We start from the raw sequence: 22550 nt of genomic DNA, 5'->3' as shown, positions 1-22550 counted from the left end.
TAAATACTGGCATTTTTTCTTTCCTCTGAAAACATCTCTCAGCATAATGCTCTAGCCTGACTTTTTTAAAAGTTGTTTCATAATGTAATGATAAGCTGTTAGTTTGTGCTCACATTAGCATCACACACACACATTTTTATGCTTTTATGCAGTTCAACAAAATTACTAGTATGCATGCAGAGAGAAACGCTTAATGAGCTCATCTTACTGACAGAGATAGAAACACAATGTTACTCACTACACTTCTCTCCCTGACTCCAACATCATCTAGTGTATTTCTAACATATACTTGCCTTTAGCTAAGTGTGCCCAACAGCACTGTATCCATCACTGGAGCTGCTGCTTGTGCTGGATTTGAAGCTAATGTCTGATACAGTAGATAGTGATGTTACTTAAACACCATGTTCTCTTGTTATGTCCTGTAACTGTAGGGGTGAAGACGGTCTCCTCCCTTTGCTTAATGATGAAGTCCCCATTTTGCAAAGGGCAGCCTGTATTTAGTTACATGTGGCTGACATCCATAAGCTACGTATCTACAGGTGGATGCTGCACATAGGCTACTCTAAAGGCTAAACTAAAGGTCTGGAGCATCGTACTCTTCAATATACTTTCTATTATTCTACATAATAATACACATACATTTTAGGCTGGTATAGTTATTGGTTACCAAAATAAAACATACAAAGGAAATAAAAGGAAGGAAATAAGGAAAGAAAGAGAGGAAAGAAAGGAAATCAAATTGAACTGAATTGAATTGAATTGAATTGAAAACTCAACATTTTCCCTTCACCCTAGAAAACATTACTTCCATCCATGTTACATACAGTTGATTGTAAATAATAATAATAATAGGCCTACATTTTATCTATAGGGGCCTTTCTAGCACTCAAGGACACCGTAGCCTACAATGAATAATTAAAGAATTGGAGAGTAGATTTGGCTGGAAATCTCTGGTGTTTTTACTTTTTTTAGAAGTTTGATTTGAGTGAAAATGTTTTAATTAGAAGCAGAAAAGTCTGTAACAATTCAGCGGGTCCCTCACTGTAAATTTATTTATTTGTAGAACATAAATACAAATGAACAAATATCCACTTGACACAGTGACTAAATGACAAAGGGTTATAATTTGAAATAGAATGAAGATCTTCAAATTAAGTTTGGTTAAGTATAATTTACCTGAACATACAGTAGATCTACATATACAATAGATTACTGTATAGCTTATTGTAGTCACTGAAAAAAGCCCACTTGTTTAGAAATAAAGACATAAATACCATACATACAAAGAGCAGAATCATACATGATAAAATAAACATATATTTTTCATATTAAACATTTAATATATAACTTCAACAACGTTTCAGTTGCCCTGCTTCGCTCACTACAGTGCTTACGGTGTATACTGACAAAATAAAGCAGCCTGAGAATTAACAATATGTCTTCCTGGAAAATAAATATATATTAGCATTGCTTTTATTTGTTTAGTCTCTTTCAGACATGGATAATCTTTTGATGAATAGCTTTTATTCTGAATATATACCTGAAATGTGTTTTGTACTTGACATCATTTAGCAGCCAGCCATACAAATATTCTATTACTTGCTCAACATTGTGGAACCATTTTCTTTTCAGTGCAACTTCTACAAGGACATAACTATCTCTGACTGCAGTCAAGTCTCGCTTCGCTCTGTGAATGTACTCCTTCTTTTTTATGTTCTATCGTAAAGTTTTGCTTCAGCACTGCTCATCCATTGACTTTGACACTTATTCTTTCTCTACTAATCCTTCTCTTTCCTACTGTTATCTTGATTCTTTTTATCACTGTCTTCCGCTTTCTCTCCATTTGCTGTGGTATCTTTGTGACTGGCTGAATTTTTCTCCTCTGCGTCCTGTTCTGCTTCACTTTGCACCTCATCATCTTCTCCACTGACCTCTCCATTCACCTTTCTCTCCTCTGCCCCTGACTCTTTGGCTGCTCCCTCTTTTGTTTTGCTCACATCTTCCTCCTGGTTACTGTTGCTACTGTTACTTCTGCCGTTATCGGTGTCTTTTGTCTCGTTATCTGACTGAGTCTTCCTTGGGTCATTGCTGTTTTCTGTCTCTTTCTGTTCCTCCTCTTTGTCTACATCATTATTTTGGTCCTTACTGCTTTTCTCACCCTTTCCACTGTCTTTATCTTGCTCCTCTTCTTCTGTATTTTTGCTCTGCTCATTCTTTTCACCCTCAGAAGATGTATGGTTTCCTTCCTCTTTCTCTTTACTGTCCTGGCTCTTATCAGTGTTGCTACTACTGGCCCCCTGCTCCTCACTCTTAACCCCCTCCTTACTCTCATCCGTGACCTCCTCCTTCACTTCGTCTTTTACCTCCTCTGTCTCCTTAGCTCCTGCTGTTGCTTCACCCTCTTTTTCATTACTCTTCTCCTCAGTTTCCTTCTGCTCTTCCACTGCATCTTTTTCATTGCTTGTCTCCTCGGTTTCCTTCTTCTCTTCCCCTCCCTCTTTTATATCATTTGGCTCCTCAGTTTCCTTCTCCTCCTCCCCTCCCTCTTTTTCACCATTTGTGCCCTGGTTTTCCTCATTCTCTTTTTTGCTGGTGGAGGCCTCTTCCTCTGTGGTGTTTTCGGCAGCAGTATCCACCTGCTCTCCTGCCTTTTCACCGCTCTCCTCTGCAGCCTTTGCATCATCATCAGCAGGCTTCTGTAATGAAATAATACCACAGAAACAATTTCAAACTCTAAAAACTTGAACCTTTTGACCTACATTTTACATAAAGAGAGTGGCACTGCTAAAGAGCCATGTGCTCTTGTGAATGAAGTGGTTATCTATTCCCTTCGAGTACCTTTTTATGAAATGTCAATCAATGTGCAACAAGTAGCGGAGTCACAAGGCAGGCATTTGAGCTTCCCAATGTCCAATGGTTTATCAGCAAATGGATAAGAATTAATATGTAATCCACGGGTAATTAAAAAGGTATCAAAATGAATTAGCTTATTATTCACAGTCTAGCCCTTCATCACAGTCTCAATAATTCTATGTTTAATGCATTAACAGTTGAAATATAGGCTTTGGTTCCTTTTTATGAGAACGTATGAATCAGACTTAGCCAATTACTGTTGATATATATACAATAATTTACAATATATGAAAAAAAAACATGAGAGAAAGAATGACATGCGAGAATGAACCAAACATTATGGTTGGAAATGTGTTGGCTGTGTAATGAGAAGTCACATCAGACACAATGTAGTCCTGTATCGCTTTTAAAAAAGTCATTGTTGTGCGACTACAATAGCCTATTATATGCACCCCTGTTATGTTTATACCTTTTCAGCTGGCTGGTCTTGAGGGGTTTTGTTGTTAGCAATTCCATCCTCAGCCTTTGATTCTGGATCATCTGGGAACAGAGGTGGGAAACATTTTACCTGGAAGCACTGAGCATAGCACAGAAACCAGACTAGAAAGTTGGCTGGGAAAAAAAAAGCCTGTTCCATTATGATATGGTGACATATAGATCAATGTGTTTCATTTTAAAGTGTGATATTTTGCCTTGAGTGGGCTTGTTAGGGGCAATGTAAGTTGAAGGTGAGTGATAGGTGTCATCCTAGTGACATTTATATTCAATCTCACACAAACATGATGAGAAGACTTGTCTGGGCAAAATCAGACAAAATAGAAGCAGAAAATTGGCACCAAATAGGTTTTAGGAAAAGGTGAATCAGGGTTCATGGAGTCCCCCCCCCTCCCTTTTTCATTAAATATGCCCAGATCATGCAACAAAATGATCTGCAAATTATAATGCCATACAACTGTCCAAACAAGAGAGTACAGAATACATAAAGAAGAAGCGGGAAAAGGAAGGGAAGGTATTGATCTTCCGGCGAGCTTGAAGAAAATTATGCCAGTTACAACGCTCTCAACAGGGTAAAACATGCAGTGGGAGTTGTGCTGGAAAAATATTGGAAGATTTTTTTGTCACACCAGTTTGTCAGACAACATCTGCCTCTAATGTAACCACCCACTTTCATATCTTCTGGGACTGCCGGGTGACTTACTGGGAAGAGATCCACAAAACATAAAGAATGTATGTGGCGTAATTCCGTTCAAATGTGAAACTATGTATAATATTTACTGCTTGAAAATGTGAATAATCAAGAAAAAAAGCTACTAGGTATATTATTGGCAGCCAGTTAAAAGTAGAACCACCCACCACTGACGAATAGATTGACATTGAATATGAGATTTATGTTATGGAGAGTTGAAAAAGAAAAATTCTATAGGATCTGGACGAAAACGACTGAACCTACCCTCATTTTCATGTTATGATGGTGAGCTCCCCTGTTCTGTCCTGTTGTTGTTCATAACTAGTGATTTTGCAAGAGAATGTGGATAAAATCACTTCTTCTTCTGCATCCACCCTTCCATGTCTCCAGAGGGAGATGAGGCACAAACGAAGGACAAATTATTTACTATAGACTAAAGAAAGTCTGAAATGCTGTAGTTATTGTTTGTAACGAAAATTTGCCTGTCCAAATAAAAAGAAAATTTCAAAAAAGAAAAGAAAGAAAGAAAGGCACTCAAGACATGAGTAATAGTCATTCACTTAGTGGCACTGTGTTTTGAAGAGCCTATAAGACTAGATGAAGCAGTGGGCAAAGTAACTGCTCTTTAAAGCAATGTGTGTGTAAAACACAAATAAGCTCTGTGCTAGTTAAGTCTGATTAATTTAAAGCCAGGACTGTTACGTAAAATCCTCATCAGCTTGCTTTTCGTTCTCTAATGTAATTTAAACCATTTAAGTATTCAATTTAGTGCTGACTACTTTTCAAGACCCTAAAATGTGAATTCCTCGGTCAGAGCCCATTACATCATCTCAGAAATCCATAAAACCTCTCCCATAAACAAGGGATCTTTTATTCATCCTCCAGTAAGTGACTTGTTGGAATTATGCAGCTTTTATTCAGTGGCTGTGTTTTTAGGCTTGAACAAACACAGAACAAGAGTGACACCTAGTGGCCATGGCAGAAAGTACCCATCTTTTTTTTTTTCTCTTCAGGCAAGTAAACAACTTCCCCAGACAATGGAAGTGTGCCAGAGAGAGTGACAGTAAACATTTTACAAGCTGAAGGGAGGAAAGAGCACTGCAGGGAAGTTCAGGGTCAGGGGGAGGTTCAAAATACAAACGTCAGATTGGATCACTGCAACATTCATCATTGTTATCATTACCATCACCACTGCAGAGAATCACCACAGGTAGCCTACATTTTATAAGCCGTTTTTTTTTGTCTAAGAACAAACCAGATTTATTTAAAGAGATTCAAGTACTGATATCTATGCATGACAGTGTGTTTCAGGGAGGTGAAATGAGAAAAGGACCCTTTGAATGTGGAGAAATGACTGGTCAGACAAAAGTAAAATTCTTGAAGCTTGTAACATGGCAGCACAGAAAGACAAGGCGGAAAAAAAGAGAGAAATATGATGAGCCTTAATAATGGTCCACAAGATTAGTTTCCGCTCAGGAAAATGTCTTCCTCTGGCCCCCTGAGGAAACACCTGTCATCATTTATGGTTTAAACAACTGCAAAGTGATACTGTGAATACCGGTGTTTAAATGAAGACATCATACCGCAACTCAATAGCAACTCCACACTCATTTCTATTGAAGCAATCAGCACAGTAAGGCAGGTTTGTTGGAGTGCAAAATTAATACGGGGATTTTCAGTTTCCATGTGAGCATGTGCATCAAAGGCCTTGGAGTAATTAACCCTAAACATCATAAGAGGAATACAACTATACGCTCTGATAAACAACATAATTACACACTTGTTTTGAAACACTGGATGAGACTGAAATTTCCAATCAGAAAATAAGCCGCAAAAGAGTGGAGGAAAAAAATAACAGTGTAATTAATGTCTTTAATATTAGTTTCCCTTTCTACACATACCAGTTAAAGAAGAAAAATGACTTGGGTAGAGATTAGAAGAGTTTATGGAGACATTTAATGCATTTCAAATGCAAAACTGATTGAAGTTTAGCTATGGTAGGAGATGAAACGTTATGGTAATAATAACGGACCTCTTTAAGAATATTTTATGGAAATCGGCTGCATTCATTAAGAGCGAGGGCCGGACGATTGAGTGTAAGCAGTAAGCAGTGGATGAGCTGCTACGTCTCTAAACATCTTAAGGTGATTTGAGGTTGAGGCACAGGCTCATGAAAATGCTAAATCAAATTAAATACAATATTTAGAATCTTCCCTTTCCTCATTATATCCAGTAGATTTGGGGCTTTGGCTTTGCAAATGGTTCAACAGTTTTGTTAATGTGTGTATAAAATGTGTATTTTTGTCACAATCAAGCCAAAATGACACACACATGCAGATTCCTTCTTTCATTTGTGCAGTATTGGCACACAAACAGCGACAGAGCACACCCACATTTCAGAGGTAATGCTGCATCTCATCCATCAGTGTGCAGGTAAAACAAGGATGCAACTGTAAGCGGGTATAATTACTCATGTAAATGGTTCTCGTTGCCATTCTTATGAAAGGCAACGTTATAAATGACTGGTGTTGCAGAGAAATGTAATAAAACACAACTGAAGATGAAGTGATAGCAGGTAGTAAAGTGCAATAACCTCCCACTCCTCAGCAAGCCAACTCGATATCTCTCTCTACACACACACACACACACACACACACACACACACACACACACACACACACACACACACACAAAGACATAAACACATTACACCACTCTGCAGGACTTCAGTGTTAGGGGACTGCATCATAACACAGGATTTCTGTGATCTTGGTCCCCACACCTCAGATACATAACATGCTGCAGCATTTCTTTGATCTGCGTTTCCATTTGATGTGTTCATTCATGTCTAATAACCCAATAACCACACATGGGAAATCCAGTGTGCAATGTAAACCAGGTAACATGATGTAAATGCTATTCCATGAAATATGCCAAGTCTATATTATATAAACTCAACTTAATTACAGTAAAAGCACAACATGTATCACAGCAAGAAGCAACCATGTGCTTCCATGTGCTCAGATGAACAACTAGACCTTGAACTACATTGTCAACAAACCACTACAGAATAGAATAGCTCATCCTCCCATCTCTTCGAAAGGGACTGCTACCAATCATCTCTTGTTTACAGAAGTAGTTGAGTTTGAATTGAGTTAAAACTCAAGGGAGATGGATAATGATTTGTATGAGCAAAGCTTTTCTTTTCTCAGACCAAATTAAAGAACCATATTGTTTCATGAAGTACATGCAGTTCTAATGGCAAATGGGACAATGTGCATTACATCAATATATCCTCCACTGCAGGGTTGAAGCGGGCAGCCTTGCCCTGCAGAGAATTATAGGGTCTAATATGATGTTTAAAAGCTTTTCCATTCCTCCAGGAAGCATTTCTGCGTAAAAGCCTAACAGTGCAATCAAATTCTTGACTCCACAGGAAATCTGTATTGGGCTGGTTCAAAAATACTTTTTATTCCATTGCAAATCGAACCATGAATAGGATCACTGAGGATGTAAGATGCTTTTAACAACTGTGAAGTCACTTTGCTGGAGAAACTTGCTGTTTCTTTTAATGATCTATTCTAATTTTTCTATAAACTGTCATGTAATTTCTTTTCTACAATTATAAGACGTCCTAAATGCAGTGACACTAGGGAAACAGTGCAAAGCTTTTCCTAAAGTTGAATCACGACTGGAAAACTATATGAACGAGGGTCTCCAGATCACAAAATGTACTCATAATCCACCCAGACCCCAAAATAAAACTAAATGTAAAATCACGCAAAACAATTGGTCTTGCAATGTTATCAAGATAATTACTCTAGAGAATATCTGATCCCAGCATTTAGTACTGGACAAAGTCACTTCCACAATAGTTTTAGCACAGTAGGTTGTTTTGCCAATACAGTCCTTGAATGGAAAGGAATGCTGAACACAATCAAGGCCACGTTGCTACTGCCTAATGGGGTACACAATTGTTAATGCCTGCTTTTTGTACTCTATAAGCACCATGAGACACTTGGGCATTATTGCCTCTGACAGGCTGACATCTGCCTTACAAGCAGACTGGCAGGACGTCTTCCTGGAAATGCTTTGGATGTCATGGTCAATACTCAATCGGTCAATTTTCTCTGGCTGCACAAGAGCACAATTCTCACTCTCCTTAAACAACCTCTGAAAACAAACACACAAAATCCCTAAATGGTAGGGGCTGCAGTGTTAATAAATGTAAATCACCGCTTTATTTATGCTTATACACCAAAGCATGGAGAAAAATCATCGACAGGGCCTCCGCAAGCCAATTCCACAGTGGATTAGCTCTGCAGTGTTAGCCTTGACATACTACTTAATGTACCTAAATCACTCTGCACAACATATCACCATATACTACCCTATATTGCTTATATACTCCTCGCTGATTTACCCAAGTCAGCAAATGTCTGAGTTATGGTAGGGTGTAAAACAACATGGGTAGTAACTCTGAACAGTAATTATGAAATGTTGCCACTTAGCAAGTATGCTCCAGTCACTGACCAGGGTCCTGTTAAAGCATTTAATTACTGTATGGCCAGCCACCATGAAAGAGGCCCAGTTGGTGCTGAGTTTATAGTGATGTGACACACAGAAACTAGTCCAGCTGCTTAGTGTAAAATGTGATGACTGGACAGTTTCTCTCATGCATGCATACAGTATATGTTCATTCATGCAGAATTAGCACACGGTGAAGGTATCAAGAGAATTATTAGATTTGGAGTTAAGTTGATGGATGTTACCAATAAAAAAATATCACAGTTGTCTTATTATTTAACAACATACAGTACAGTAGTGTGCAGAAATTTTATAGTCAACACCCCAACATGTCAGAGTGGAGCATGTCAAACTGATCATGTCACAAGAGGCAAATATATAAAGATGAGTTGAGTTGCATTGTGGGGACTGTAGGATGCAGTTTGAGCCATACTACAGAGTACAGGTCATGATATCTCAGCTTCTGCTTCTTTAGTCTCTTCTGATTGCCTCTGGATGCTCAATCAATGCCCCTGATGGAAACTGTGGTTAGAACTAAACTACTATAACATAATGAGCTTAATACATCATCCCCCACAAACAGACACACAGGTCTTGTAGTGTGGGTGTGGGCATATGCTCTATGACTTTTATTATCCATGTATTGCGGTGTATAACAATATCAATAACAATTTGATTCTGGGCAGTTGGCGTATAAAAAATACCATACCATACTGTACGTTATCTCTGAAGCGAACCTTTTCAGCTGCTTAAAGAAATTCCTCCTTTGTGCAGCCCTGTGCTTAAGAAGCTTTGAGACTAAATCAGAGGAAAGTTCTGCTTGACAATTCTGCAGTCCGACAGGCCGAGTAATATTTATAAAGGTCATGGCTTCAGTTTAATATTTTAATAATTCATGGAGTTTGTTCTATTTCACTTTTCCTCACAGTCGACTGGAACCTTACATCCACTCTCTATTATATAATGGTTTCATTTCAAATGGCTTCTGTCTAATCAGTGTAAGATGAACAGATATTAAAATTGGATTTTTCTTCAACACACATTCACATACACAGAGAGAGAAGCAGAGAGAGAGAGAAAGGCAAGACTCTATGCTATGAAATGCAGGTTTTTTATATTATGAAAGCTTAACAACCAATAGCTTCAGTATCATCGAGTATGTTTGGGTATTGATCATGAAAACCAAGGTACACTGAGAGCAATATTTTTGACTCATAACTCAAGCTCTATGAAGGCCTCTGTGAAATAATTCTCATTGATCATCTACATTTTGCATTTTGATGAAGTGATTTTAAATCCTCTGCAGTGTGTTTTCATGCTCTCTTTGGCTCTTAAACTACATTATTTTGATGACGACTGGCAAATGACAGAAGTAAACAGCATGTGAAAAGGTATGTATGAGTGCATTATGTGATGAACACAGAACATTTAGCTCTGGCAGTGCAGCAGCTTCAGATGTCCTCCTAAGCGTGGCTCCAACACACAATATAAACTTCAGATCTCCATAAATGCTGGATATTTGCTCCTTGCCATTTAGGCTCTGTGTCAAAGTTGCTTCACTGTCTCAAGCTGATACAAACCCTGCAGATGCTGATGCCCCTATCGCTACTGCTTCAGATGCACGTTTACCAGCTCAACCTCAAATAGGTCCTGGAACATGCAAAGCGGGCGAGATTAAACGTGACAGACATTAGGAAAATTTGTGTCATTGAAAGTGTCATGCGTTCCCCTAACCTTATACTTTGTATGGCGTAGCTGGCGCTGTTGTATGTCACAGCTGAAACTCTTGTTAACAGATTAATGTGACAGATTAGTACAGCTACCCTGCTCTTTAATCCAGTAATCCTGCATCAAAGGGTCATGAAGAACCTTTTTCAGCTGTAGTGAAAAGGGGGAGATGAAAGGAGAGGAAGAATGAAGGAGGGATAGGGAAAGATGGTCATGGAAACACATGCATGCACAAAACACACACATACATGCTTTAAAACAGTGTTCACAATCGAGACTCTATATGAGCAAGGCAAGGGGGAAAAAAACTTCCTTCAAATGTTGCCATCTCTCATCCTTCGCTGCTTAGCCTCGTTTTTTGACACAGGCACACGATTTAAGACACACAGCCTCATTGTGTACATGTCTCCTGCCTCCTAAGGCTGTTTTGAACCCTATTCCATGCTGACAGGCATTATAGAAACATATGCTAACAGGGCTAATTCCCCGAGGCGGCATCACATTTTATGACGCCAGAGGCAGAAGGTTGATCTGGCTGGATGGCTGATGCATGTGCAGAGACACACACAAACACATAGACACACACATGCAGCAATCTTCATTTCCTTCACATTCAACTTGAAAATAATAGCAAGAATGTTTCCATTTAGATTATTTTAAATTAGTTTTTTTCCTTTTCCTAAAAAGCACCTCAACTTCAAACTTTCTTGACTTCAAATCAAAGTCCCTTCGAGGAGAAGAATGGAAAGAGACATAAAGTGGATCTGTAAGCGGGTGCTACAATACATTCAAAGATGGGGCCTAGTGCATGAAAAGGACTATTCAGAACATGAGGTTTGGCGTAAAAGCAGATGCCCTTGAGGTTTCAAGGCTAAAATTTACTATTAGTGCATACTGCTCCTAAAGCAAACCGTTGGGTCTTGGGCTGCTCTAAATAGAAGGAAACTTGAAAATAAAATCCCATAGCATCACAGCACATGACCTGTATGTCATATACCAATGCTGTGGCTCTTGGTTGATTGTGGGCTATTACCTAAAGGAGGACAATTTGCCTATATTGACAGATAATGCTCGTGTTCAGGTTAGACCTGAAAAGGAAAGGAGTAATTTTGCAAATCAAAAAGCCTACAATAGTGTGCCCCCTTATTAATGCATGCACAGGGGAATGTAAAACCCATGCAAGGGTCCACATAATCAGCCGACACACTTCTCTCTCTGACAGGCTCTCTCCCTCTCTCCTTGCCTTTCCTCTCTCTCCCCATACCTTTCAGTCTGTCCGTCCTTCTTCAAGTGCAAGGCTCTTTTGTTGATTTTCAGAGCAGCAATTTGGCCCCAGCAAGGGGGCAGAGACAAGTAAAATTCTGCTTTGATGACTCTAAATGGAGAGATTATCCAAATGAAAGGCAATTATCCAAACCCCACCCATCCGTCTACACTTCAGTATCTCTCTGCCTTTCTTTACACCCAGCGCTCATGCTTCACCATCTCAGTCCATTCATCGCATTCACTATTTGATTCCACCTGTGCTCTTTTTTTGTACCCCTCCTCTGCTTCCTCATAATGTTCTCCTCCCTTCATCATCTCAGCCTTTTATTCCCCCTTTTTTAACCCTCTCTTTTATCATTCCTCCCTGTCCCTTTCCTCCTATCCTTTATTCTTCTACCTACTCTGCTCCCTTTGCTTCTTCTCTCCTCTGCACCATTAAACTGAACTGATCACAAAGGCCCTCCTATAAAATGAACTCTGAAAAACATCCTTTTTCTATTTTGAGGTTAGCAACAGCTGCTAATTGGTTACAAACTGAACGTGAGTGTGTTTCTGAGAGAGGGAGCTAACACTGGCCGAACTGAACCAATGATTTACCCAATCTAAAGGAGCTACTATAAAGTATAACTCTGTTGGCTGAAGCGTACGACAGGCAATGTGTCTTGTTGGTTAAGTCTTTTAAGCCAAATGTCTTTGTTATAGTGAGTTCAAATTCATTCCATGACCTTTGCTGCATGACTTGCCTCACTGCCTCCCCCTTGTCTCTGCTGCCACTCACCACTGTGTTCCCTCTAATGAAGCAGAAAAGTCAGAAGCTTTACAATACAACACACAGAAACTGCTGTAGTCATCCACAGTCTTGCTCCCCAGCAGCTGATAGACAGTGAATAATGGGGACTGGCGTACCGACACACGCACATAGACACACACTCGCAAACTAACCCTGTGCTGTCACAACAGAGTCGGCACAGAACAGAGGGTCAGTCTCAAGTTACGGGGTCCCTCTGTCTCCTTTGTCCCTTTTTTCTGCTCTCTCTCATCTCTCTCTATGCGTCTCTCCAGCCCTTTCCCCGCCCGCCCCTCACTTGCAAATACATTTACAATGACATGACACCTGTATAATAATCTTTTGTTTTCCCTCCAATGTTCCAACACACCAGAGATCTGAAGTGTGGGTTTCATGCTGTGTTCTTTCCACAGCCTCTGCCAGTCAGCCAACTTTTTGGCTGTGTTCCCTTTGGCAGCAGAACGCGCTGTGTTTACCTCAGACCCAACCAGGGCAGGATTTCCCCACGGGGGAAAATAACACCAAAAACAACTCTGCTCTGCTGTGAATCACTAAATAGAGGCGATACAAACACCATGTTCCTACTGAGGAGCTAAACTGGACAAACAAAAACCGCAATACTAAACTTACTCACTAATTTGTTTGTGGTAAACCAGTGAGCATCTATGGTTTCAGCTCTGGAGAATCCAAATGGACAAATAATATTTTAGGATTGATTTTCTTTGGAGGAAGCAATGAACAAAAAGAGCTTCAGGAAACCTCAAGGTACTGTATCGCACACAACATCTGTTCAGCACCATGGACAGACACAGACTTACTGCCGTACAGACTGCATTACCTCCAATGTGCCTCCCAACAAATAAGCAAAAAGATGTTTCTTGTAAGCATGGGACTATCTAACAAATGACTTTATAGGTCAAAGAGTGGAGGGCGCATGAGAATGGGATATGCGCTCTTAGCCATTCAAACAATCTCATTTAATGCCCGATCTTGTTCTCCAACCTGTCTGTCTGTTAATTTAATCTTTGGTCAATGTCACCCAAGGGGACCAATAACGCAACATGGCTTTCTCCGCCTATAATATGACATGCCACGCAGTCTGATGTACAGAGGATTTTGGGGGTGACATTAACGATTTCAAATACACACATGCACGGACATATGCACACATTCCTTATTTCCCTCTCTTTTGATGCAAAATGCCAGCTCCCCTGAATCACAGACACAATTCTCCACGCTCCTTTGGGCTTCTGCTGTCAACTCTCCTGCCAGAGGAGAAAACAGGCCACATCTATCATGAGCCTCAAGATGACGTAATGTGGTTCATACCGCAGTAGGAGTTACAATCAGGTCAGCAGCAGCATGGAGACAATCTAAATACCTGTTTCTAAAAAAATATTAATTAAAAAACAGTTAGAAAAATCCTCCTTATTTTTAATTTTTTTTTTCTAATTTTCCCATCCCTATGGTTATTATATAAAATACATACGCTATTCATGGAAATAATCTTGCTCTTATAGTCCCAGAGCAACAACACATCCTAAAGGTGGGAGCAGTGCCAGTTGCCAAAAAACTCAAAGGTTAAGGAGAGCTCCTGTAGGACATTTTAACACACTGATCGTAAGCCCAGAAGATGACATAATGTGTTTCTTGTAACTGTGGTCCATGTCATCATACTAGACCTACTTTCAATATATATATATCTTTTAAAAGAGCAACAGTGCCACTATGTGGGCATTTAAGAATGCAGCAGGTTACATAAGATTTTAAGGACCATGCATTACATCATATGTCTCTATATCTTACATTAATCCTAACTGTAGGCTGTGCAGCCCTGTTTGTGCCTCATGTTGTGGTAATTATTTATAGATGAGGACAATTCGGACGTATAAACATTAAAAGGCTGGGTAGATGTTACTATATATCAACATATATCAACATCACAGTGGCGTGTGTTAGAAAGAATATGTATGTATTGTATGCTCCCATTTGGATGTTCAGTTTGGGTGTTTAGATGTTTACACTCATTCACACACAAAATATAACCCCTGTTTAAAATGTCATCATATTACATCAGATCTTTTTGTCAGGTGACTACAAAGAGCTGTAAGAAATATTTTTTTTGTATAATTAAAACATGGACAGAAAATATGAATATATCATATGATGTATAAACACAATCTTCAAATGGTTATTTTTTCTCCTACGTTACCATCAGAGGTGCTGAGGGTCATTTTTTGTCCACTCCTCTTCCTTCTCAAGGACATGAGCCTGGCCTGAGAGATTTCTCTGACGATGGAGGACAGGTGGTCTTTGCTGTGTCCGTTGTTTCCTTGGGGGGAGGTCTTGGAGTCTCCATCTCCACTGCTCTGACCTGTGGATTTATTCTGGGGGAAGTTGATGAGAAAAACATAAGCAAAGACAAATGTATAGAATGACATGATGTGTGCAATAATTTACTGTTATGTAAACTAGCTAGGGCTTGAAATATTAGCGTAATGGTAGGCTAAAATAATGATCCCTTTAACTCAGAATATAATGACAAGATGTCAATGCTTGAATTTATTCCTTGGTATATACCAGATGTGGACATATAAATGTATTGGGTATTTTGAATGTTACATTTGTTTTCCATTACTGGATGTTGTGCACTATTCAAGCCAGAAAGTCCAGGTCACACTAATGTGATATGCTGGTATCAGGTGGAAGTAAAACAATATGCTTCATTATCCTCCTAAATATTAAGCAGCACGGTACTTGAAACTGATAAATTATGAAATCAATTAGTGTTTTTACTTAAGTCACTCTGATAATTGTGTGACATGTGTATTTTTACAATGAAACAAAACTCTACCAATTCCTATTTTTCTTGTTGTAATGGTAAACGGAGAATACAGTTTACATCAAAAAGCAAAACAATTTTTTTGTGTGTGTTTCATTATGCCTACACAAATTTGCACAAACAAATATAAATGATTTTATTGGAACCATTTGTCTTCATGTGGGATGTCAGCTTCAAAGTTTGTCACATTAGATCTGAATTTTCAATGAGCCATTCTTCAATATCTCTGGGCCTCCACGGCTCCCAGTAAAGTAACAGACAAATAACAACAAGAACTTTCTAATAACTAACTATGGTCGTTTTAAACTCCTCTGCCAACAATGCATGTAAATACAAGCCTGCCATTGTGCACTTATACAACAGCACCGTTGCTGAAAAATCTTCAAACACTGTTCTTAGCTCCACTTTAATGGATTGTACAATATTAAATGAAATAATATAAATAATTCATGCAAAAGGCCCATAATTCTTACATTTCCATTTTGCTTGGAGAACCTGTAGATGGGTGGAAGAGAGTAAGCTTTCATTCTGCAGACAAAACGGACAGACAGAGTATGAAGTGTTGACCTCACAACGCTGATTCATGAACACAAGTTGATCAGAAATTGAAAAGCTAGATGGCTAAATGATAATTCAGCACTGTGTAATATTGTGTTCATCAGTAACACTCAAGTCTATCACATACCTGTAATATGAAATGTATATTTAATATTTAATATTTTCAGATCTCAGAAACAGCATTGCTTTGGGTTTGATAATGTGTGTGAAAAATTGTATATAAAAAAGACGCATCAATTGGAGCAGAGTTTACAATGATCTCACCTTGGCATACAGATGAATACTTACTGTGCATAAAATTGGTTTGCATTATCTAGTGAATGCTCACGTAATAACTTGAGATGTCATGCTCAATATAAAGTATTCAATGTGTTAAGGCAGTATAGATATCAGCACAAAATGGGCATCTGTTCTGTTGACATCCAGATTTCAAGCTTTTACCCCAGTTTATGCTATATCAAGGTTTTCATTTCTATGTTGTGGGATTAGTGTGAGTGTCAAAGAGGGAAAATAGGGCCCCAATGGCCCCTCATACTGGCACATTTTGCAATGACAACCATAAACCCACTTAAATCTTCCATAAAGATGTTGATGCTGGTGATGTGGTCTTTTAATTAACCCAACAACAAAACTTAAAAAAAATAAAATAATAATAATACATTTTATTTGTAACGCACTTTACATTTAATAAGAAATCTCAAAGTGCTACAACAGCAACCGAAAAAGAAAAAAAAATTAAAAGAAGAGTTAAAAACAGTTATCAAAATACTGTAATGCAGGTTAAAGTTACAGATTAAAAGATTTTTGGAAGAGGTAAGTTTTAAGGCCCTTATTTGTATTTCAAAAACATTGAAATACAAATCAATACCATTTTGTATTATTCAAAAGACACATTTAAATATGTTCTCTTTTTTTTAGATGTTCTGAAAGTAAGGTTAAGGTTTTTTGTTTTCATTATTGAGAAGTCACCGTCTTTGGGCATGCTATTTATGTATATTTTTTGTAATGTGATCCTTACCCATTGACCCTCCTTGTCCCTCTTGGTCTGGTGAAGAGGAGGTCACTGTAGGACAGCTTCTTAAACTTTTCTCGTCCTACAGCCACGTAAAGCTGCCCGCTCTCCAGCTGATTCCCATCAGTCAGCTGGTGGCCTTCATCAGTGTAGAGACTACAGCACACAAAGACAGTCAAATCCCCAAGGTCTCCATCGTGTGATTGTACAAGTTTGTCAAAACAAGATGAACTTAAGCAGGCGAATGGCCTCCCAATGACAAACACATTATTGTGTCTATATGTGTGAGTGTGTATCACACACAAGTGCAAAGTTATTCAATGAAAAATAACTGTCTTGAATCAGTTAACAACAAAAAAAGATTATCTTGCTCATTTATATGCAAATTAATGCGTCAAGGTGTGAGAAAAACTAATGAGATCATCTGCTGTAAAGGAGGAACATATGGTGTAAATCTGAGGCTTCTGTCATGTATTGCTCTTGACGTGTATTGTTAACAAGTACAGACAGACATTGACATCTTCATGTAGAGAGAAAACAAAACACAGTCCGTATGTTGAGTGTGTGGTACCTTCGAACACCTCCCAGGACTCTCAGACCCATCTTCTCTGTGATCAGCTCTAGTATTTTGTCAAACTGGCCCAGCATCCTCTGGTGGACCAGCAGCCTCATTGCAGGGTTTAACACATCACCGTTTGCTACAACGCTATAAGGAGAAAGTACATGTGGTTAAAGAGACAACCAACAGCGACAATGAGTGTTTTCTACAGTGAAGAGTTTCCCCTCTGAGTTTAAGTGTCTCCCTTTGACATCAGGAATCAGCACATAGCTACCTCCCACTGGGATCCTCAGCCAAGTGGAGGTTATCTTGTTATATACTGAATATACAGCATAGTACATAAGTGAAACTCTGAAGGCCAAATTAAAAGTTTAGGATTGTGGTACAACGGTGCCAGATGCTTGGCGTGACATATGAGAACTTTAACTTACAATATGGTACATGGCTCCTTGATAGGTTTAAGAAATCGAGCTGACACAACGATTCGATTCTGTGGTAGTGGCTTGGCCTGAAAGAGACAAAAAATAGAGACAGAAAAAACATGTAATGACCTTAAGAACACCTTGAAAATGTGTTAGCAGATCAGTGTACCAGGCTGGGATTTAGGGACAGCTATTGTTTCCCAGTGGAGGCTTAGAAAAACATACTGGTGCAAACATTTAGGGACTTTTGCTTTAGGGAGTAACACTGGGGTTTGTATTGACAGTCCAGTTGATAAGGACAACATTGTCACCTATTTTGGGATGGTGATAGGGCTAAAGGTGCTTGAAGTATCGGAGTCACAAAGGGTGGCAGCATGTATTTATTTTAGAAATTGTTATGTATATTCCTCTTTAAATCCTTCAACTATTTTTCTCTACTTTGGCTGTGAGAAGTTTCAGTTAACAAGAAAACAGTCTTGTTTGACATCTAAAGCTTTTTACCCCTAAAGCCAAAGAGAAAACCCTATTGTAATCACTGAAAGAATCTGTCTCTGATCTCCGTGACAACAAAAGCCTGATCTCTCTGAGATCCTTTGAGGTTGCAAAGAACGAGCTCTGCAGGTCCTCTTCCATAGCATCTGGTAACCCATTGTGACACCAAGACTGAGATTTGGATCCTATGAGAGAAAGAGATAAGGGAGGAGGCATATTAAAAGTCCTTTAGGGCTTGTGAGTGTGTCCTGGTAACAGGGGTGTGAAGGTCAGAATTAGATCGAAAGAAAAAAAAAAAGACCTTAAAAGAACCCAGCATTTTTTCAACATGTTGAACATATTCAGAGATGCCAGTAAGCATGCATAAGGCCAGGCTCTTGCCCCATATTTTTGGCTATTAACTGTAGAAATAACACGTTTCATAAAAGATAATTCACATAATTGCTGAAAAAATCTGAACCTGTAAACACTGCTTGTTAAAAATGGCAACTGCACTGCACATCTATTTTAACCTTTTACCTTTAATGTATGCTAAACACACAGGGAGAGTAGTGTAAAACACACAGCTGGTAACCAGGAACAAACAGAAACAAGCACGGCAAATCAGGAATCAGTCCCCTGGGAGCTATAAGCTGTTTGTTTTTCTATTGGAAGTGATTTTTATTCATTTATATCAGTGTGTGATCTTTTATTGTAAAGTGGAAAAAAGCCCACTTAGCTCCCATTTGGCAAACAACACCACTTAGTGCTGTTAATACTAAGCTCACACAGCTTTAACAAGTCCCATGATCAAACCTATAACACCTTTATCAGGAAACAAAGACCAAGGAAATTCAGTTGAATCTGTGAGGTTAATTGGCTAAAGCAGTCCGCTTTATTTCCAATGCAAGGTCTTTATATAACAAGAATCTGCATTTGGACTTCTGGTGGAAATCACTATGACCAATTTTAATTTCACTGAAATGCTCAATTGGTACTCTTAAATCACAAAACCAGCAGGTTTAAGCACTGCTCTAAGTGGGTCCTCCAAAGCAGGTTCAATCAAACAAAGAGATTAAAAACTCTAATTTCAAGGTGAGAGGGGGAATGCAATAAAAAGAGAAAATCTATTATGGCAAATAAAAAAAGAATTAGTTGTAGGAACTATTTGTCAGAAAAAGCATCCGACTGAGCTATGGTCAAAGAGAATGGTTCATTGAAGGTAGTGACCTTAAAACTTCATTAATCCACCAACAAACTGATACAGACAGAAAAAAAACTCTCTCTCTTCATTATCGACACAATCAGCCGGGTTAAGTGCAATAAGCCAGGAGGAAGCAGGATCCTTGTGAACTAAAGGGCTTATTTTTATGCTCGACAATCACAGCAGCAACAACAAGTCCTTGAGGTTTGATGAAAAAGCTTCAAAATCGAGAGAACGGAGAAACATTCCTGATTCTCATTGAACAATATAGAAAGAAAGAGAAACGCTGCACATACAGTAAATGCTTTAGAGGCTCTGACCACGAGAGCAGACACAAAAGTACAGGGAGCCCCGACAAAGACCTTGGACTCATTGCTCATTGCTCTGACTGAAGTTTGTGTTAAATTTTCTACTTCTTTTTTGCCAAGCTGTCCCCATAAAAATGAGAGTGGAGTTCAAAAGGTTTGGTGTACAGTATAAAGTACAGTACACTGCCAGAGAATAAACTTTTACACAACATGAGCTCTCATTTAAAAAAAAGGACCTACAGTTGACTTTCAAAATAGATTAACCTGCTTTAAGCTGCTCTTGTTTTGGCTGTGACTTGGTGATTAAAGATGCATTGATAGGAGGGATGATTATGAACCATAAGTTAATAATTCATGGCCACTGAGACAACAACAAAGTGATTCTTCACAGAGAACAATGGGGAGGAATGCTGAACATTACACCTTGCTTAAATGATCTTTCTAAAACCTTCACACCGTGGGTGCGGGCAAGAGTGCAGAGGTGATCTCCCCAAATCCTCATGTATCTTGCATTTAGCTGCCGTTTCAAATGTTGAGTTGGATTGAGTAAGGATATTGTAACTGAAACCTGGCTGTCTCACAAACATAGCGCTGAAGGGTTTCATTAATTCCCCAGACTAAATTTAAACTTGTGCAATAAACAATGTGTGAGGCAGGTATATTGTCACATTGTTGCTGAACCTCCACAGAGCTTTCACAACTGGAGATAAAAATAGAGAAAACTAATGTGTATATAATAAGTATTTTTTTCAAGGGCAGATGAAGATCCACCACACTCATGGACTGTCTGAGTGACTGACAGGACTAATTAAATGATGTAAACAGGCTTGATTTCTGCAGATTATGGTCTAATGGTGTCAAAGATCAGAATCATTGGGAGCTACAGTCACTGCTATTGCTGCTACTCACCACTCTACACAACAGAGCCTCAGCTTCTGTGCTTCATACAGAGCAAACACAACAAAGGCATTTTGTTCAACAGGATTTAACTGTCTCCTTTCTGAGAACAACTTGTAGAAGGCAGGACCTTCTCCTCACCAGCAGTGGAAGAGTCTGTAGCATCCTCCTCTTTCTACAACCAATCTGTTGGTAACTGTAGATAAAAAAATAAAGTGACGTAAATTAATCATTCAAAACATACTGATAAAATCCAAATTAAGCACATATAATGTCAAAAATTCAGTGAACAGTGAATTATTGGTGAATTTATCATGTCTTGCATTTGAACAGTTTTTCCCCATCATACATTTGCATGTTGACTATAGAAGAACATTATAAATTTGGTTCTGCATATGAGGATATACACCGTGCAGTTCCCATTATCTTCCCTCTTGGTTACTTAAAACACTTCAGTCACAGATCATGATGAGAGCAAACAAACTTCCTGTCTCCATAAATACCTCCCCACTCAGCCTGCTCCATCACTGTACTCTACACTGACTGCACAAATCCCATTAACTGCTGTCCACCCTTTTTAGGCCGGGGCACAGCACTTCTTCACTATACTGCACTGAGCTCCTCTGCCTCATATTGTGACTCAGCACTGGTTCAAAACTGTTGAGTCATATATTTGAAGACCACAGTCAACAGGTCTCACTATATAAGTGACTAATTTTCTGTAGTTTATGTATCCAATGGATTGATAATACCTATCGTGGAACCTAGTGAGTGTGTGTAATTCAGCTGATGCTTCAATCAAGCTACAAGAGGCAGTAATTTTTTACTTAATTATTATTCAGGCTGTGAGAAAGCATTTCAAAGTAGTTATATCTTACTCCAGCTTTTTGAATCTCTCCCTTCCAGCTGCCACATAGTGCTCCCCGCTCTGCAGGTTGTCCAAGCAGTCCACCTTGTGACCTGCTCTCGGTGTGTAGATGTTCCTCACAGCTCCAAACGGGGCTTTTATCCCGCCGGTCACCTCTCTCAGCAAAGTCTCAAAGTTAGACACTCTCTTTTGGTTGATCACTATCCGACGAGCCTCAAAGTACGGGTCGCCGTTGCGGAACATGAAAATGTTCTTCACCACTGGCTGGGACAGAAAGTTTGGCTTCTCCGAGCTCATCCTTGTGCGTAACGGCGGGCTGGCGCGCGAAGGAGAAGAGTCTTAGTTATAATAATCTTACAACACGTTGATCCCAATTGCGAGGTGAAAGCTTACAGTCCATTATAATGACATTAGAGCGGGTCCATCCTGGCCAAATGTTCCGGGCTGAGTTGTGGCGCGAGGTCAGTATTGAAAGCGTCCGGGACCAGGATGGATGAATGGAAAAAATAACAATAGGACCACGTGCATGCAACCGCTGTTGTGATCGAGCGTTTTGGATGTCAGCTATCCATAAGTTATTTCTCTTTTCGCAGATTCTCAGTCCGCTGCAAAGGAAACGCTGCAGAGGTGTCTGCCTCGCGTGCGCCGACACGCAGCAGGTGATGGTGAAAGCCAAGCGGCTCTGTGCGGTTTCCCCACGCTGTAAGGCTGAGCATCATGGGAGTTCATCTGTTGGGATGTATCTATGGGAACACGCCGCTGTTCTCCTCACCGATTAACAGGGACCTCGCACTGTGGCAATCAGCAGGTAGACAGTCATTAACCGATGACAAAAATACCCGTATTTGACTAAATGTACATTTTTCACTATGTACAGAAACATGAGTGAACAATGAACGACAAGTTTTGTATAAGAAGAAAAAAAGGGGAACCAAATTGAAACACTTAAAAGGAATCAAACTCTCCCAACACTCTGGTGAGAAAGTTAATTGGGCATCAAGAGACCAGTTGGAAACCCCGGGTTGCCGGTGACAGAAAGTAGAACAAAAAACATGTTTGTTT

At 39.3% G+C, this 22550-nt stretch overlaps 1 protein-coding gene across 1 annotated transcript; it reads right to left on the bottom strand.

Annotated features, from left to right (window-relative positions):
- Positions 1-1026: 1026 nt before the first annotated feature.
- LOC146972350 (uncharacterized) lies at positions 1027-22207 on the bottom strand. The gene is made up of 9 exons (XM_085802456.1): positions 21499-22207; positions 20762-20816; positions 17750-17826; positions 17331-17465; positions 16766-16915; positions 15663-15717; positions 14560-14734; positions 3323-3393; positions 1027-2696 (listed from the first exon to the last, which is right to left on the bottom strand). Exons 1-9 carry the CDS (start codon positions 21783-21785, stop codon positions 1779-1781), a joined length of 1923 nt encoding a protein of 640 aa, XP_085658582.1. The 5' UTR covers positions 21786-22207; the 3' UTR covers positions 1027-1778.
- Between the last annotated feature and the right edge of the window lie 343 nt (positions 22208-22550).

The sequence above is a fragment of the Trachurus japonicus genome, chromosome 16 (assembly GCF_045865225.1).
Source record: "Trachurus japonicus isolate A0001 chromosome 16, Traja_1.0".
NCBI classification, from domain to species: domain Eukaryota; kingdom Metazoa; phylum Chordata; class Actinopteri; order Carangiformes; family Carangidae; genus Trachurus; species Trachurus japonicus.
Note: the sequence above shows the minus strand (reverse complement) of the source record. Positions and strands in the feature narration are given on the sequence as shown.

What these genes read in the sequence shown, in the direction of transcription:
- LOC146972350 (XM_085802456.1), bottom strand. Translation starts at nt 21,785, where the DNA reads ATGAGCTCGGAGAAGCCAAACTTTCTGTCCCAGCCAGTGGTGAAGAAC. An exon ending in TCTCCAAGCAAAATGGAAAT is followed by an intron (nt 14,735 to 15,662) that starts GTAAGAATTATG and finishes AACTTCCCCCAG; the next exon opens with AATAAATCCACAGGTCAGAG. An exon ending in AAGACCAGCCAGCTGAAAAG is followed by an intron (nt 2,697 to 3,322) that starts GTATAAACATAA and finishes ATTTCATTACAG; the next exon opens with AAGCCTGCTGATGATGATGC.